General features: G+C 37.4%; 1 protein-coding gene across 5 annotated transcripts in view; it reads left to right on the top strand.

The window, feature by feature from the left end:
- Window positions 1-1,230: 1,230 nt before the first annotated feature.
- MSH1 (MUTL protein homolog 1) overlaps window positions 1,231-18,356 on the top strand; it is a 73,996-nt gene continuing 56,870 nt past the window's right edge. Inside the window, exons 1-7 of one of the 5 annotated variants that reach the window (XM_088894825.1) lie at window positions 1,586-2,038; window positions 2,351-2,467; window positions 2,933-3,068; window positions 3,193-3,290; window positions 5,551-5,626; window positions 6,427-6,546; window positions 16,428-16,475. In XM_088894825.1, coding sequence (XP_088750951.1) covers window positions 3,054-3,068; window positions 3,193-3,290; window positions 5,551-5,626; window positions 6,427-6,546; window positions 16,428-16,475 — 357 coding nt within the window. In that variant the 5' untranslated portion in view covers window positions 1,586-2,038; window positions 2,351-2,467; window positions 2,933-3,053. Of the gene's footprint in view, window positions 1,561-1,585; window positions 2,039-2,350; window positions 2,468-2,929; window positions 3,069-3,192; window positions 3,291-5,550; window positions 5,627-6,426; window positions 6,547-16,427; window positions 16,476-18,356 lie in introns of those variants that run through there. The other 4 variants (XM_019198674.2, XM_010266552.3, XM_010266551.3 and 1 more) reach the window with 4 other exon arrangements.

Raw genomic sequence — 18,356 nt, 5'->3', positions numbered from 1 at the left:
ACATGATTGAGATAATTGATGGTCTACTAATGGTAATTACTAAATAAGCATGTTTTGGAAGTTTATGTACTGGATTGACACATTTTGAAGTTCGGGGACCAAAGTGAGAGTAGGCCCAAAGTACATGGTACTAATATGCAAAGTTTCCTAAAATATATTTAAAATATTTTTATATGTTAAAAAATTCCCATATTTTAAGTAAATATATTTTCTAAAAAAATTATAATTTAAAATTTTTGAGGATTTGGATCATTGACTAGAAACTTGTTTTGGTTGGGGATCAGGGATGGAGGATAATTTTTTTCCCGATGATAATTGATATCAAGGATGGGGATTTGTTTCAAAGTCGGGTTGGGATGGGAATATGGTCCTCACCCCAAACCTGCCCTATTGCCATTCCTACAACCATGAAGTTGTTGCAACTCACTTATATGCATGGTTTTAAAACTATTGTTGATTTGGATGGTTTGACCATTTAGCATAGAAACCGGCCAAGGTACTGGTTATGTTTTAGTGTTGAACCATTATGTTACCAAAAATTATTGATATGACCAACAAACCATTGACTTAGATGGTCTGACCACTAAACCATTTGACTCGAACAATGTTCGTGGTTTAATATTACATTATTTAAAAATTTAAAAAATAAAATAACAAAAAAAAAGGAAAAAAAGTAGAGAGAAAAGAAATCGATCTCAAACCTATTAGATCTCAAATTAGAGAGAGAGATATGAGTAGGGAGATATGTGAAAGAGAGATCTTAGGTTCAAAGCTTTATGAAGGAGATCTTATATACATAGATAAGAGATTTATAAGAGAGATATGAGATATACTATGGAGACATGCATGAAAAATCAGTTGAAACATTTGAACCGTTTGACCCGGACGGTGAAACCGTTGGCCAAAGCGGCTCCGTTTCCGGGTCGGCTTTTGGTGACCTGTTTGAAACATACAGTTTTCTGGTAAGAATAACCGTTCGAACAAGATATTATATCGTGCAAAATTGCAAATGATGACACATTCGCTCCGCGACGGGATTCACTACTCTGCACACAACTTCTATCAAGGAAATCTAACCGTTCACTAGGAGCATCTCCACGAATTTAACATTGATGTACGGGAGATATTCTCAATGCACGATTAGATGTGATTATGGGCGCCAATCTGATATCGGCTGGGTGCTATGTGATCCGATTGGCGGAGTATGAGTTTAAAAAGATTTTTCACACTAGTCCTCTCACCTTCACGCTTCCCCAAATCCCTCTCTGGCTTTTCTGCTTCTATCTTTCTTCTGGCGGGAAGGAGCAAGCAGAACAAAGAAAGCTCCTGGAACTCAAAACCCTATTTAATGCCCTAATTCAGTTTTTTCACCGACACAGAAAAGGAGAAGCACCAAGAAACGAGAAAAAGAAGAGCAGAGAACGTGAAGGGGAGCGACGCCATGCTTTGGTTAACTACAAAAACCGTCATGGTCTCCTTGCCGCGCTGGCGTTCTCTTGCTCTCTTGCTTGGTTCCCCCGCTCATAGGTTTAGACCATTTGATTCATCATCGCTTTCACTGTAATCATCCTGTTCCCTCGCTTCCGTTCACATTCTTTTTTATCCATTACTAAGACTAGCTTCCACGCATTTCTGTGCTTGTTCGTTTCAAACAGACTTGATGTCTGGTGACATTACAACTTCGGACCTTGGATGTCATAAAGCACTATCTGGTCTTATTGCATGGGTTTTCATAACTCGTTGAACTGTTGTCCTTATGTTTATTGTATATGACAGAGAAGAAAAGTACAGCTTAGCTAAACTTTCTGGGAGAGGCTATTCGGTAGTTGTTATTTGAGGGTAGTGGGAGATATATTTGTTGTTGTACAAGAAAGACGTGCTGATTCCATCACAGTTTTTTCATGCTAAGGGTTGTATACTAATGGGTGCCAATGTGAATGATTGACTAAACATATTATGAGCCTCAGCTTGGATTCACAAGTGTTGATCCGGAGTACTTCAATTTATTAGTGCATTGGTTACAAGAATGCTCTTGCAGGTCCATCTCTATTTGATGGAACTTTAATTCATTTTAATAATGTGATTTTTAAATGTATTAAAGAAAAAATTGTTCAGACTCCTATATCCCCTCTTTGCGGTTTTATTGTTTTTCATGATGTGTATTACATGAATCTATGCACAAATTGGTTGGCCAATTTCATCCAAACTGACCAACTTGCTCCAATGCAACATATTATAAATTGAGAGTAGACATTTCGTTTGTTGGTTGCAATTTGGCCAACAGTGAGTGTCCCTATGGTTGATCAGTAATTGAATTTCTTTCCATGTGCAATTTCACCATTCTCCACAGGTTAGAGGTGTTATTTTTTAACTAAATGAGTTGGTGTCTGAAGTGGATGAGACATGATCGAGTGGGCGAGCTTTGTTTATGGGTGCTGAAAGTTGTCCAGAACATGGATGCAGCATGGTATCTAACATGGCCAAATTTACAGAATATGCCCTTCTTTATTGTTTTATGCTTGTTCCCTTTGGCTGTTCCTATGCTTTCTATTTTGCTTCTTAGTAATGTTAATTTTGTTGTTGCTCAAGAATAAAATGCATTTAACACTTAATCTCTTTTGTTTCCTTACATGAAAAATTGATGGATGAATAATTGATAGTTGGGCACTGTATAACTCCTAGTTGTACATGGATGGCATTTGTATATATTGGTACTTGTAATTAGTGCACGATACTTTACTGTCTCAGAGAATAAGTTCTCTTAGTACTGGAATGTTAGCAGTTAATTAATCTTGATGCTTTCCTGTTTCTTTTTACAATTTTCTCAAAGTGTTATCTGTTCTGGCAATCTTTAATTTTCTTTCATATATTTCTTTGTGTGATCATGTAATTAGTATTTGATATGGAATAGTTTTCTTTCTTCACTTAGCAGAGGACAAGGTGATTGGATCCATTGTTTCAAGACGGAGAGGCTTTCGAGGGGAAATGTGAAAGCAACTAAAAAACTGAAGGAAGCAAAACCTATTCTAGAAGAAAAAGATCATTCTCATATAATGTGGTGGAAAGAGGTACATGTGTTCTGATTCTATTGACACCACTTGGTCACATTTTCTCATTTTTATCCCACATTTGTGTTTACAGAATTTCTTGCAATCCTTCCCAATTTCTCTTGTACCATGAACTTTTATGCAGAGATTACAGTTTTTCAGAAAGCCTTCTTCCATCCAACTGGTTAAACGGCTTACCTATTCAAATTTGCTAGGTGTAGATGACAGCCTGAAAAATGGGAGGTGAGATACTTCTGTCCCAAATCCCAATTGGAAATAGATTTTTTTTTTCTAATTTACTTATCTATGAATTCCTTTGTGTTCTACTTGAGAAAAAAGGAGAGTTGTTCATAGGAGATACAAGGAGATGCTGCATGGTGTTCTAGTCTCTGAACTCTGTTTCTAATAGTAAAGTGAAGTCTTTTACACTAGTTAGAAAATCTAAAGCATGCCTACTGTCCTTATGGCAGAAATCTATAGAAATATCTGTATTTGAAGTCATTAACCTTGTGGCCCCCAACAATGTTATGTGCTAGGTTCAAAGTATCGATACATCCCGATATGGTGGTGTATCGGTACTTTGTACCACACATCTTTATTTTATTTGTAACTTTTTTCAAGAATAGGTCTGAAGGGTAGGTTTAATATAGATTAACAGATAAAATAATGGGTTTGGGGATTAGCTTTAAAAAATATGTATTGGCACCCTGCCAATACGATATGATACTCTGATATGGGGTGTATCGTGTCAATACTTTGAACCTTGGTTAAGTGGGCTTAGGGGTTATTGTATATTGTATGCTGAGAATATTGAGGTCAGTTGGCAACTTCTAGTTGAATGAGGCTTTTGCAGCACAATTTGGCTTCTCAAGAATTAATAAATTCTCGGGGACTCAAACCTTTCGTTAAAAAGATTATTTGACCTCTAATTTGCCTATATGCCAACGATTAGTGGTGAGTTGACAAATGTGCTTGGAAGGTGGCTGGAAACAGAAAATCATTTTTTTTGTCCATTATCGAGTCAGCTTCAATGTTTGGACTGACTTCCTCTCAAATCCATGGAGCTGAAATGGACTTTCCCAAGATCTGTGAAGGAGATAGTAGCTGGTTGGTGGGTAATGGACTCAAGAAGAGGGGGGAGTTAATTTGGAAACAGTAGTGAATGCTAAGGTGGAGGTAATCAAATTTTGGGCCTGTTCTTTATAGGAGGGAGGAACTTGCAAGGAAGAAATTTGGGGATTTGGAAGAAAAAATTAGCAGACTTCTGAAGGGCAAGGAAAACCATTTGGTTCATGAGCAGTCTTGCTGCAACGAAAGAAGTACAGATATCCAAACCAGATTGAGAGCAGATGGGGATGGGCCTGAAGAGAATGGATAGTTGGTAGCAACTAGCAAACCGGATCTTTGAGAAGAATGTGGTCTTGGAACTTGAAAGGATAAATGCTAACTTTCGGGCTCAAAGGATATTGAGAAGGTTCCTAATGTAGTAAGAAGGTTCAGAAATCAAAGAAATCACTGTATTGTACCAGTACTGAAAGTTTTTACAAGATTGAAGATGGGTTTATGTGTGGTTGGGCTATGTAAGAAAGTGAAAAAATGAGGAAAATCAACAAAAGGAACAGAGAGGTTTACATTCAAATTTCCAGACGAGATGATTAAATGGGCATGAAGTCGTGAACCACGAATGGCAGGAGGTCTGTTTGGTTTTTTTATTGGTTGGGTAGGTTATCAAGTGTAAGAAGAGGGCTGGATTAAGTATGTGGTGATTTGAGGTTTTTGTGTGTTTTGTCTGGGGTTTTATTCTTTGTTGGGCTTTGGAAAGATTGTTTAGAATAGAGAGGTGGGTTCTGAGTTTCTTTTTTCTTGCTTGTGGGTGATATTTTATCACCGCTCATGTATCCTTATTTCTTTTCTTAATATTATTTTCTGTTTTTTATTTATTGTCAACAAAGATGGTTGGAAAGAAACAAGAGTATTTTCCACAACAAGAAAAATCAGAAAGATGAGATGTTGAGAGGTGTTGTGAGAAAGATCTTTGCTTGGATGTCCGTGACAAAGGAGTTTATAGGAGTGCCTTTTCATTGTATACTGTGTATGGATAAACTGTTTTGATTTGCAGTGGTTCTTTTTGCTGTTTAGTTAGTTTGCACTGATGTACAGTCCCTCACTGTATAAGGGCTTAATCTTTTGGTGTTTTCAGAATTGTAATCATTTCCTGAATTCTAATAAATTGCATTATCTTTCTCGATGAAAAAGAAGAATGCTGTGAAATTTCAGAAAATGTACTGCTTATTGTATTTGAATTTAAATACAGGCTTTGATGGGGATGCACAAGACTACCTTTATGAGATATCTTTTTCTAAAACATTAAAATGGCTATTGCTTTAGGTGCTTATTTTAAAGAATCTCTAACTGCATCTGTGCACTGTATTTTTTCTTCACATGCACAACTTTAAGGTTTATGTTTTATATAGATTGTTGATCTATAATTGTGTTAATGTAGTTTGAAAGAGGGTACACTCAACTGGGAGATGCTGCAATTTAAGATGAGGTTTCCACGTGAAGTTTTACTATGTAGAGTATGTTACTCTTTTGCTTCCATTTCTTTCCATTCTTTCACATTTTCCTCTTAATGGGTGGATGAGCCGTGAAGATTGATGTTGCTATCTATTGTTGTATGTTTGTCTATGGTCTTTGGAGAATGGTGTCGTGATTCCTACTCTATTTATCTCAGCCTTATTCCCTACTATCTGGGGTGTGGTCCCACCGCTGTGCTGTATCAAGAGCTCTGTTTTCTGTTAAACTATAACCCCTTGGATTATTTGTTTGCACATTTTCTTTGGTCTCTCCTTGCCCTTTTAGAGCCTTCTACTTGTACCAAGTCACTCCTTTCAATTAACTTTTGATCATCTTAATATCTATAAAAAACTTTTGATCATATGCTAGTCATACAGCAGACTGGATTCTCTCCACTTCAGCTGTCCTGTTCTAATTTCATCATCAGCATCTTATTCAATTTAGCCAAGATACTGGAAATAGTTTATTTGGGATATCTTCTGATCATCAATTTTAATGGTGCACCATCATTGTCAGTACTATTTTTTGCTATAATTGCAATACATGTAATCTGTATCAGTCCAATATATCTTGAAACATTTTTGGCTTTAAAAGCAATAAAGCATCACTCTATTATTGTAGCCTTGCATTTATCTTTAGTTGCATGAATCTATACTATAATATCAGAAAACACCATACACCATGGCACCCCGTCCTGTAAATGACTTGCTAATAATTCTTCTGATCTTTTCGTTCTTTTTTCTATCTTGTTAATATTGATATGAATTTGATCTTGAATGGATACAGTTCTTTCTTCTTTCAGGTTGGGGATTTTTATGAAGCTATTGGTATTGATGCGTGTGTTCTTGTTGAGCATGCTGGTTTGAATCCCTTTGGTGGTTTGCGTTCAGATAGTATTCCAAGAGCAGGATGCCCTGTTATGGTACATTTATCCTATGACTGTCATTTTTCAATTGCTTTTTCTATATATTCCCCACAGGTGGACCCAGCTAGATTCATCTTTATGACTTCGTCTTATCTAAGTGGAACTAGGGTACTCATAGAAATTGTGGAGGGTGCCCAATACTTGATTAAATGGTCCCCTTCTGAGACTCTGAAGGGCATCACCTTCCGACATGAATATGAATTGGAATAATAGGTAGGAAAGCACTTTGATCCATGAGATCCATTTTGTTCACCTCCTTTAAGTTTGTACTAAACCATTGGACGCTGGTGAAAGAATACCTCTCTCCTGTTGGTAACTTGGTATTTAATTTTTCCTAGACAGTAATTTCTTATCATATTTCTCTACATGGGTTCCAACATTCATATGATTTATTATTGCTCCCAACTGTAGGCTTTGATAATTTATGGGCTAATTTGATGATATCTTGAGGTTGGTGGTCTAGGTTTCTCTATCCTCAAAATATGATAGTATTGTCTACCAATTTGAATTCTTTTGAAGTTCATGCTTCATACACTATTTGTTATCATTTATCAATAATTTGTTGCGACTTGAGAATCTTGAGATTGATAAAGGAAATGCACATGGATGTCAATTGTGCTTAGTGTTATCAATACAGTAAGGTGATGGCCAGTATTTTTGGGGCCTTTCTGGTTGATGCAATGACTATCTATGGAGCATTTGTTTGCAGTGTCTTGCAAACATAAAAAAGCAAGCTGGATGTTAGAGAGTTGCAACCTTTGTTTTTCAATTAAGGAGTGTGACCTTGACTATTTGATATGCTCCTTATTTTTGGTAATTACATACCAGCACAAAACTGTGAAGATATACCTTGATGTACACTATTAGAGTAGTCCTTGTTGTACAACATCGTATTCTTATTATTTTATATGTTCTTTTTATCTTTCAGCCCTGTAAGGTCATTCTTGTAACTGTACATATCTTTTATCTCTTTAATATAAAAGAGACTCTTTGGGGTGGGGGTCGACTGTTCTTGACACCCTTAATTCTATTTTCTTCTTGCTCTCAATTCGGTTCACATGGTATCAGAGCAGGTTGCCTTTTGATCTTCTTTCTCTTTGATCCACCTTGTTTTCTTGATCAATTGAGAACTTGCATCTCTGCCGATTGGTCCTGGACTATTTTGATCTTTCTAGGAACCATTTTTTTTGTTTTCTGTGCATCCAGAAAGAGAGGTTTCATTGGATCTCTCTCGTTTGACATCTGTTTGCAGCAAGATTTAAAAGGAGTTGTCGCTTAGCCCTTCTCAACATACTCTGAAAGTTTCACTAAGATCCGTGAAGTTTTGAGAGAGATTTGGACTTCTCTTCTAGGCGGCTGCGCCTAAACTATCCTTTTCTGGATTGTGTTTTTAGTTTTCTTCTTCTACTGGATCTTTAACAATCTCCGGTGAAAGTAAGGGGTTCCTTTCTCATTTTTTTGACTCTCTTGGATTCGATTACAACTTATTTCACTCGTTTTGATCAAGTTTTACTTCAGTCTAGTTCCTTTAAACTTCAGCCGAACCCTATTTTGTGCTATTTTCCTGCTGTAATGGCTTCAGACAGAGGTGATATCATTCTTGTGAAGATGAATGGACAGAACTATGGGACGTGGAAGTTTCATTTTGACATTTATGTTGAAGGAAAAGGCTTAGAAGGATATCTGAATGGAACAATCACTAAACCAATTGAGATCGAGGCCAAGGCTTTACAACAATGGAAGTTGGATAATGGTAAACTTGTTTATTGGATTCTAAGTTCTATTGATTATCATATATCTGTACCTATGAGGAGAATGAAAACAACCTATGAGATGTACTTGTATCTGGAAAAAGTTTATCAACAGTCCAATGTATCTAAACAGTATTAGATAGAATAAAAAATATTTTCCTACAACCAAGGAGATATGAGGATACATGAATATTATTTTGGTTTTTCTTGATTTATGGGCTGAATATGGGATTGTTCACATTGAACCCTCGGATCCAGCAGAGTGTGTGAAATATCTTCAGAAGCACTTTGAGAAAAGAAAGGTGACTAAGTTCTTGATGAGACTTAGACCTGAATATGAGATAATCAGGTTCAACATTTTGAGTAGGGGAACACTTCTAAATATGGATTCTGTTTTAGGGGAGCTTCTGAGGGAAGAGACTAGACTTCTCACTACTGTCGGGTTTGATGGGAAGATGGCTGAAGTTGGGGCTGAAACAACCTTTGTTGCTCATGGGGGTAAGAAACCAACTTCCAAGGACTTCTCCAAAACTTAATGCTATGAGTGTAAGGGTTTTGGACACATTGTATCTCATTGTGAGAAGAAGAATGTGTGCATCTATTGCAAGCAACATGATCACATCATTCCAGACTGCCCAATCTGACTAACTAAGGGTTCTCAGAAAAAGACTCAGCCCCGGGCTTATCAGGCAATAGATGGACAAGCAACAAACACTGTATCCACCAAGGGTGATTATTCAGTGAAAGGCGATTCAACAGGTGTCATGGATGAAGAAAAGGTTCGGCAATTGGTATCTTCTGCTATTTCCTATGCTTTCTCTGCTATTGGCTTGTCTGGTAAGTTCTTTGCATATTGTTCTTCCCCTTCACATGCTTGGATTATAGATTCAGGTGCCACCAATCATATGATAGGAGCCTACCTCAGTCACCCAAATCCGTCCACTGAAACTCACCATAAACATATTATTACTGCCAATGGTGAAAAGTTAGACATCATTGGTAGCAATGATTTGTCGCTTAAACTGTCACCAACTAGATCCTTCCTTCTCTCCAAAATCCTCTTAATACTCAACTTTATTACTGATCTGATTTCTGTTGGCCAACTTATTGATGAAGGAAATGTTCTCACATTTTCTCATGATGGTTGCTTGATACAGGACTGATACACTGGGAAGGTGAAAGGGAAGGGGCGTAGGCTGGGCTGTCTGTTTGCGCTGGAGTTTGAGAAATCTCAATCAGGAGCATCCTCAGCTTTACTTAGTTCTTCTTTGTCTAATTCTTTGTTGAGTTATAGAAATAATATTTGGGATTTATGGCATAAACGGTTGGGCCATCCATATTCCAAAAAATTAAAATTTTTGTTTATCTTGTTTGATTAAGAATAAAATTCCTCCTGTTTATACTTTTGATGTTTCTTGCACTGTGTGCTGTTTGAGTAAAAGTCATGTTTTAACATTTCATCATACATCTAAACATGCCACTAAACCTTTTGAGATAATACATAGTGATGTTTGGTCTACTTCTATTACTTCACGATTGGGATACATATATTTTTTATTGTTTATAGATGATTATACCAGATATACTTGGATTTATTTTTTGTGGCACAAATCGGAAGTCTTTGGCACATTTAAATTATTTCATACTATGGTGCAAAATCGATTCAGGTGCAAAATCGATTCAGGTGCAATGTGACTATCCTTCACTCAGATTCAGGGGGAGAATATAGAGACGGAGGCTTTTAGGCCTACTTGAGGAGTTATGGAATTTAATCTTAGTGCAGTTGCCTAGACACTATAACAGAATGATGTGGCTGAACGGAAGAATGGACATATTCTCAGTGTTGTGTGGACATTATAGGAATCTCATATTCTAACTTCGTTTTGAGTAGAAGCAGCCAATACAACCGTGTAGTTGATCAATTTTCTTCCCTCCTCTGTTCTAGGCAACACTTCTCCCTTCTAAAAACTTTTTGGTCATCCCCCAGGTTTTTCTAGTTTTCATGTTTTTGGTTGTCTTTGTTTTGTACATCTTCTTGTTCGTGAACGATCTAAATTAACTGCTCAATCTGCTATGTGTGCTTTTGTGGGATATAGTCCTGACCACAAAGGATTTTTGTGCTATAATCCTGCTATTCGTCGTATTCGGATTTCCCGGAATGTTGTGTTTCTTGAACATATCTCCTTTGTTGGGGTTTCTAGATTGTCTATTCCTTCCATCTTTGTTTTGTAGGACTTCGATTCATATGGCATTACTATTTCCTTGACCGAGAGATTTTCTTGTCTTCACCCACAAGCGGCTGCGTGTCTCTGTCCTTGTGCCTACAACCCCCCTTCCACCCGGTCCAAAGCATCCATCTCCGATATCCCCTGTAAGTGATACATTGACCGAAGATCCTCCTATTTTAGATAGTATTTCTCGATCCTTTGACCGCTATTGGTTTTCCTTCAAACCATAATTCCTTTTCTGTTGCACTTTCTTCCATAGATATTCCTAAATCTTATCAGCAAGCCATTAGAAGTTATCAGTGGAAAGAAGCCATGGATGCCGGAATTCAAGCCCTCCATGAGAATGATACTTGGGATCTTGTGCTAGCTCTTCTAGATGCTTCTATTGTTGGAAGCTATACGATCAAACTAAAGTTAGATGGTTCCCTTGATCAATATAAGGCTCGGTTAGTTGCTCAAGGATATAGTCAGGAATATGGGATTGATTATGAAGAAACATTTGCCCCGGTTGCTAAGATCACCACAATTCGGACTCTTATGGCCATATCTGCTGTTCATTCTTGGACTATTTACCAATTAGATGTGAAGAATGTTTTTCTTCACGGTGAATTGAAGGAGACAGTCTACATGAAACCTTAGCTTGGATATTGCAGTGATCCTTCTGAAGGGATGAGAAATCCATCCTATGGACGCCCAAAGATTACGGAATAAGGGGCGAATTTCAAAAAATTTTTCTCTCCCTTCAACTGGGAATCGTATTCCCTATTTAGAAAATCATATTTTCAAGGATCAATCTTGAACCATAAACTAAACCAGATCTGAACCAAAAAAAATGGGAGAGGAATATACCTGATACAGAGATGTAATATCTCCCAATGGAGGTGTTCACGCCCAAGGAAGAATCCAAAGACTGCTCCCACTGAAGATGGCGCAGTGCAGGGTGGAGCAGAATCAGCAACGTTCTTCCAAAAGAACTTGACCCTTCTTAAGGATCAACTGGACGACTTGAGTACAGCTCCAACCAATCTTTTCCCTAAAAGATTGAAATCAAGATCCAATCTTGATTGCTCCCAAGAACTGGAGATCGAACTGAAGGAATGGCAAAAGCAGGAAGGTGGCGGCAGGAGAGAATTCGCAGTATGCAGGAAATCTCTCAATCTCTCTTTCTTCAAAGAGAAGAATGCTATGGATGTTGTTGTGTAGTAGGCTGCCGCCCCCTTCCCCTTTTATAATCTCAAAAGGGATCAGCTCCTAATCAGATTAGGAGCTGCTAATCCAAATCATATTTGGGTTAGAAGTCCCTTAGTGATAAGGGATAACCCTTATCTTATCTGCAGATAAGATCAGCTGTCTCCTAATCTAATTAGGAGGTTTCCAGATCTAAATCCCATTTAGATCTTGGACTCTCTGAGTGGATAGGGTCTAAGCCCAATCCTTTCAGCTGACCCTCTTTAGAATTCGCCCCCTTTAAATGACTGATCAAATCAGCCCAGTTCGAAATGGGCTTAAGGCCCATTTAAGGTTATGTACTCAAAAGGCTTCCAAATTGCTGCCCAGTTGGGCTTCCTTGTATGGCGTGGGACCCAAGCATTGATCTACACATCAGCCACATGGGTTCGGCCCAGCCTTTGTTACAAGGCCTGGCCGAATACACTGTTAATGACAGTGCACCCCCTGAAACCCATCAAATGGGCTCTATGGGCCCAACACTTACACTAAGTGGTCCCTGGGCCAAGCCACCTTGTAACACCCAGGGACTGTGGGCAGATGCAAGATTAGCCCATCAGGTATTATCCTCAATGGTCTTACACTTAACCTCTCAGCCCATAATGATCATACACTGCCCGACAAGAGAGGACCTCTCCCTCGGCTGCAAGGAACAGTGTTGCATTCTCCACTTATATGGATCCCGGGAATTAAAACATTTTGCAAACATTTTAGAAACCATAATATATATATTTTTATATCTTATATAAAATATATTTTGCAAAACAAATCTCAACGGATGAAATCGGCTGCCGACAGTCTTGGTTTCCATCAGTGAGAGTGCATCCCCGATCATTACCTTTGTCCGACAAAGGGGCTGATCCTGTCACTATGATCACCCACTCAGATGAATTCTCGGACTGTCCCAACATACCCAGGTTTTGACCCCCGCTAAGGATTTCACTGATTGGTACATCAAAGACAGCCCAATCCGACACCTAGTGTAGTATCATAATCGAGTCTAGGGGTCGGGTGTAACTTTCCAGTTTTTCCATCAATCTCCAAGGTCCAGGGCAATACTGTTAATCTGGTCCAGTTCAAAGATTCAATTAATCCTACACTGTATGTGCCTAGGGTCTCACCCTGGCAGCTGAGACAGGCCACCCCAACCGACTTGGTGGCACCACAGTGTCAGCCTTGTCAGGATAGGTCTCCCTAGACCGACCCACTGGCTGTGAACATTCTAAACTAACACGAGTCTCATTAAGTGTCCAGTTTAAGGGTATTACACAGAAACATACCAAGGGAACATGAATCAAATATGTATCTTTATTCATTTACAATAAACTCATAAAGTACATCATTCTGATTGAAGCTAAGGGCATACAAAACTGTCTAACACCTTCATGTGTTTGTCGCCTAAAGAAGTCTCTATATTGTTTGAAGCAAGCACCCAGGGCTTGGTTTGAGCGCTTCCTGGATGTTGTTGTTGCAGCTGGGTATAATCAGAGTTCCTCTTACTACTCTCTCTTTATTAAGAGAAGACCCAGGGTATCACTATCCTCCTATTTTATGTTGATGACATGCTTTTAACTGGGGATGATCATGAGGGCATTTGTGAGCTGAAGTCCTTACTTCATAACTTATTTCACATGAAGGACCTGGGCCCTCTTACTTGGGTTTGGAGGTTCATCGTAGCAGTCGAGGGTATTTCATTTGTTAACAAAAATATGCCTTTGATCTCGTTAAATTTGCTAGAATTACTGATGAGAAACATGTTGGTACCCTCTGGAGTTGAATGTCAAGCTATCTAAATCCAAAGGCCTGATATTTCCCATGCTGTTCAGGTCATTGGTCAATTTGTTTCTACCCCGTGACAACCAAATATGACTGCTATTCACCACCAGTGTTTTAAAACGCGGAGGCGTTCCACTACCTAGATGCGTGAGGCGTAATTCAGAATGCAAGGGGCCTAAGCCTCCTTAAGACGAGGGGGGTTATGGGGAGGATGAAAAGGAAGGGGGGTTCTCATTTTTTCTTTATTTTAAATAAAAATCTTTTATATTAAGAAGAATAAAGATGCATAACAGTAGTTCAAAGGGGGGGTCTTGTCGAAGCGAAGGGGTCTGGGGGGCTTCGCCCCCCAGCTAAAGGGACAAGGGGCAAACCATTTTCTTTCCCCTTGTCTTTTCTTCCCTTCCCTTTTCTTTTCTTTCCTTTTCTCTTTTTTCTTCTCTTTCCTTTCCTTTCCTTTTCTTTCCCTTTCTTTTCTTTTCCTTTCCTTTCTTTTCCTTTCCTTTCCTTCTTTTCTTTTTTTTTTCTTTTTTTTTTCTGTATTTTCATATCAGATGTGCATGAGGCGCAAGAGGCGTATGCCTCTAGCATGCCTCATGAGAAAAGCACCTCGAGGCGTTTTGGGAGCGCCTCGCCTAGAGGCACCTCCAGGTGTACACCTCCCACGCCTTTTAAAACACTGTTCACCGCATCATCCGTTATGTTAGAGACAACCTCTCAGGGACTGTTTTCTCTTCCTCATCATCCATACAATTGAGGGTTTATGTTGATGCCAATTGGGTTGGTTGTCCTGACACTCGCCGATCCACTACTGGGTGGTGCGTCTTCATGTGTGACTCTCTCATTTCCTGGAAGTGCAAGAAACAACAAACTGTATCTAAGTCTTCTACTGAAGCCGAGTATAAAGCTATGTCTTCTGCATGTAGCAAGATTGTTTGGCTGAAGTCTCTTTTCATGGATCTTGGTACTCCTCTTCCTACTCCTATCCCTTTGTATGTCGACAACACTAGCGCTATCAAGATCGCATCTAATCCTGTCTTTCATGAGAGGACTAAACATATCGAGGTGGATTGTCACTTTATTAGAGACCTTGTTGCAGGCTCTATATCTCTTCCTCATGTAGCCTCTCACATGCAGATTGCCGACATCTTCACTAAGTCCATGACTAAAAGTCGACACCTCATTCTTGTGGGCAAACTGATGCTGATATCTATGCATCAGTTTGAGGGGGAGTGTGAAGATATACCTCAATGTACATTATTAGAGTAGTCCTTGTACAATATCGTATTCTTATTATTTTATTTGTTCTTTTTATCTTTCAGCCCTGTAAGGGCATTCTTGTAATTGTACATATCTTTTATCTCTTTAATATAAAAGAGACTCTTTGGGGTGGGGGTCAACTATTCTTGATACCCTTAATTCTGTTTTCTTCTTGCTCTCAATTCGGTTCACAAAAACTGGTTGGAAGAAGACTTAATATAACTCCTCTACACTCTTCTTTTATCTTGTGCCTTATTTCTATTTATACATCCTCAATAAACCATATGCCATCACAGATACTTAAAGCAACAGCATGAATATAACAAAATAAACCATTATTATTTTAAAAACTTAGAGATAAATATAATTAAATAAACTTTACAAAATTTTGTGGTTGACCACTTTGACTAGTTGCTAATCAAACTAGTGAATCTAATTGATGTTCAGTTGTCCTAGACTCTCCTAGGTGACTGGATAGCAGTCAAAAAGGCTCGGTGATGACTATTGGCTGACTGGTTAGCGATTCAGTTAGTAGGGCACTAGGGCCTTCAAAGGACTAGTTGGTTGACTAATTAATGACTACTTGTTGCTTTGATAAAACTGACTGTTTTGATTCTTAATGAACTTAATGGTGTAAATAGTGTGGATTCGGTTGTTATATGTTTTTGATCAGTGCTTGGGTGGGGATACTTTGTGATTTTGGTTCTCTTTATTTGAGGGCTCTCTGATTAACAATGAGCATGGGTTTTCCCTGTTGGTAAAGGTGGGCTTAGAAGAGTTGACAAAGAAAACTAAGTTTTCCTTCAGATTTGGAAAGATGACATACAAGGGACTAATACAAGATCTGAGATTTAGATCTGCATATTGATAAGAGGAGATAGAGAGAAAGAAGTAATTTAGATTTGTAAGTAGATAGAAAGAGATAGAGAAGCATTCACAATTCACACGTTCTAGAAGAAAAGAAGAGGGGAGAAGGAAAGATGAGACACTTCAAATATGGTTCAATTTCTTTTTTCATAATCAGTTTTTCTATTACCCAGTTTAAAAGCACATATTTATAGTGTTTTGGAAGAGGAATTTTCCAATCCATTTTCCATTTTCAATGCTGTTACCCACTGATAACACTGAATAAATTGGCCATAATTTTCCCCAGTTCATATTGGATTCACAAGATCTTAGTCTCATTTAATAGTTAACTCAAAAACCTCTCCAAAGGCACCAAAATCAAGCAAAGTGGAACAAATCAAATGGCTAACGAGGAACATAAATTTGAAGCTACAATGGGTCTTAAGATTACCAAATGGAATGGCTGACACTTTAGGCAAGTAAGGGGTTACTAGAAATCAATTGTGTTGGGCTTGCTTGTAAAATGTTTAATACCTTAGAGATGGGGTAGTAATCGCTGCTCTATCCAAGGATGATTGTACTATTTTTAATTTTATACTACTATTATTTTATCAGATTTCAATTGTCATTATTCTTTTTGATCTGGTGTAGTTTAGATTGTTTTTTGTATTCAATTCTTATTCCTATTGTGGTTTATTTCTTATTTACTTAATCCTGTTTTTTCCTTTGCTTTTTCATGAATGCTGGTGCTGCTTGCTTCTTTCTTTATGTTGATTGAATGCTTGTTTTACAGAACTTGCGACAAACCTTGGATGATTTGACACGCAATGGATATTCAGTCGTGAGTAAACCAGACTTTGATATTCCTAATCTGAAGTTCCGATTCTGAGTGTTGATTTTGTTTGATTATTGTCTTACAATGTTTTATATATATATATATATATATGATTTTATTTTGTGATATGTTGTGCATCCTGGATGTTAATATTTAAAATAGAATTATGTGCTTCAAAGTTTTTTCTTTTTAGTACCATTTATGAATGGAGCTGTTTTCTTTCTTGGAGAGAGAGAGAAGAGAGAGGAGAGAAGAGAGAGGAGAAGAGAAGAGAAGGGAAGAAGGAGAGATCTGATTGAGAGTCAAAAAGTGTTGTTGGCAGCACCCAACTTCTTATTTATATTAACTTAACATAAAAGGAGTAGGAGATTACAAATATGCCCCTGGTGGCACACCCTAATAAAAAAACTAATAAAAAAGGAAGAAAGGAACATGCTAGCAGCACACTAACAACAACTATAAAAAACAAATAAATAACCCTAATGTGCCATAGCCCTATACTCTGCTTCAGCACTTGACCTTGCTACCACACTTTGTTTCTTGCTTTTCCATGTCACCAGGTTACCTCTCACAAATGTGCAGTACCCACTTGTGAACTTTCTATCATCCACAACACCTGCCCAAATTAACTTAACATAAAAGAAGTAGGAGATTACAAATATGTCCCTGGCGGCACACACTAATAAAAAAACTAATAAAAAAAAACAAGCTGACAACATCCAAGGTTGATAGCACACTAACAACAACTATAAAAAACAAATAAATTAGCCTAACAACAGGAGCCTTAGTTGTCGTTCTGTTGGTCTGAAGCCTGATGTCTAAAGAGCAAAAACAGCTTGAAAAAACTACTTTGAAAATTGTTGTTTTTTGGCTTTATTTTGATATTTGAATTAGAGAATGTTAAACTGAAACTTGAATGCTGAATGAAATATGGTTACTTTACAATTTTGCCCCCATAGTTGAGTATGAGGCTAGATATTTATGTTAATTATAATTAACATTAATAAATTGATGTTGCTCATTATTTTTGGAATAAAATTAATATTATAAAATAAAAATAATGGTAATGAAATAATAAAAATAATAGAAAATGATAAAATAATAATAAAATAGTTAAATAATAATAATAAAATACTTAAATAGAGAAATAACAAAACAATAAAAAAGTAATTAAGTAATGGCCCTGACTTTGCACTCAGTTGTATGATTGGGGTGATCTTTATATCGATTTGAGGTAACTTTTTGAGATTTATGTGTATCAAGCAATGTTTTAAAAATTGACCCAGAACTCGAACCGCTTTGGCCACTGGTTTTCGGGTTAGCGGTTCAATCATCTGGTTTGAATAGATGGATCGTTCCAAGTAAAAATATTAAAAATTAAAAAAATAAAACTAAAAATTTAAAATTAAAAAGACAAACTGTTGTTCGAGTCAAATGGGTTGACGGTTCAACCAATTGGATCATTGGGTTGTTGACCAAGTTAACGTTTTTGACCACAAAATAGGTTAAGGGTGAAATAAAACCGGTTGCCTGGACGGTTCCTGGGTCAAATGATCCGATTGTCTGGGTCAATGACGGTTCGAAAACCTTGGTATCAAGGACTCAAAGATGTCTTGCCATTTTGGAACAAAACCCCCCTTTTGGCCTCAAATCTCAAATTTTTAGCGTTTTTATAAATAAAAAATGAAAAATGAAACAAAATATAAATTAATCATAAAATAATGCTTTTATATACATATATTACAATCGGAGTATAATTCTATATTATTTTATTGATATAATACATGTTTATATACATACATACATACATACATCTATATCTATGTTATCAATGTATGTATATATACATACATATATATATTTTTATATATATATATGTGTGTGTGT

This window comes from Nelumbo nucifera, chromosome 1 (genome assembly GCF_055504915.1).
Source record: "Nelumbo nucifera cultivar China Antique chromosome 1, China Antique-T2T, whole genome shotgun sequence".
NCBI lineage: Eukaryota > Viridiplantae > Streptophyta > Magnoliopsida > Proteales > Nelumbonaceae > Nelumbo > Nelumbo nucifera.
Note: the sequence above shows the minus strand (reverse complement) of the source record. Positions and strands in the feature narration are given on the sequence as shown.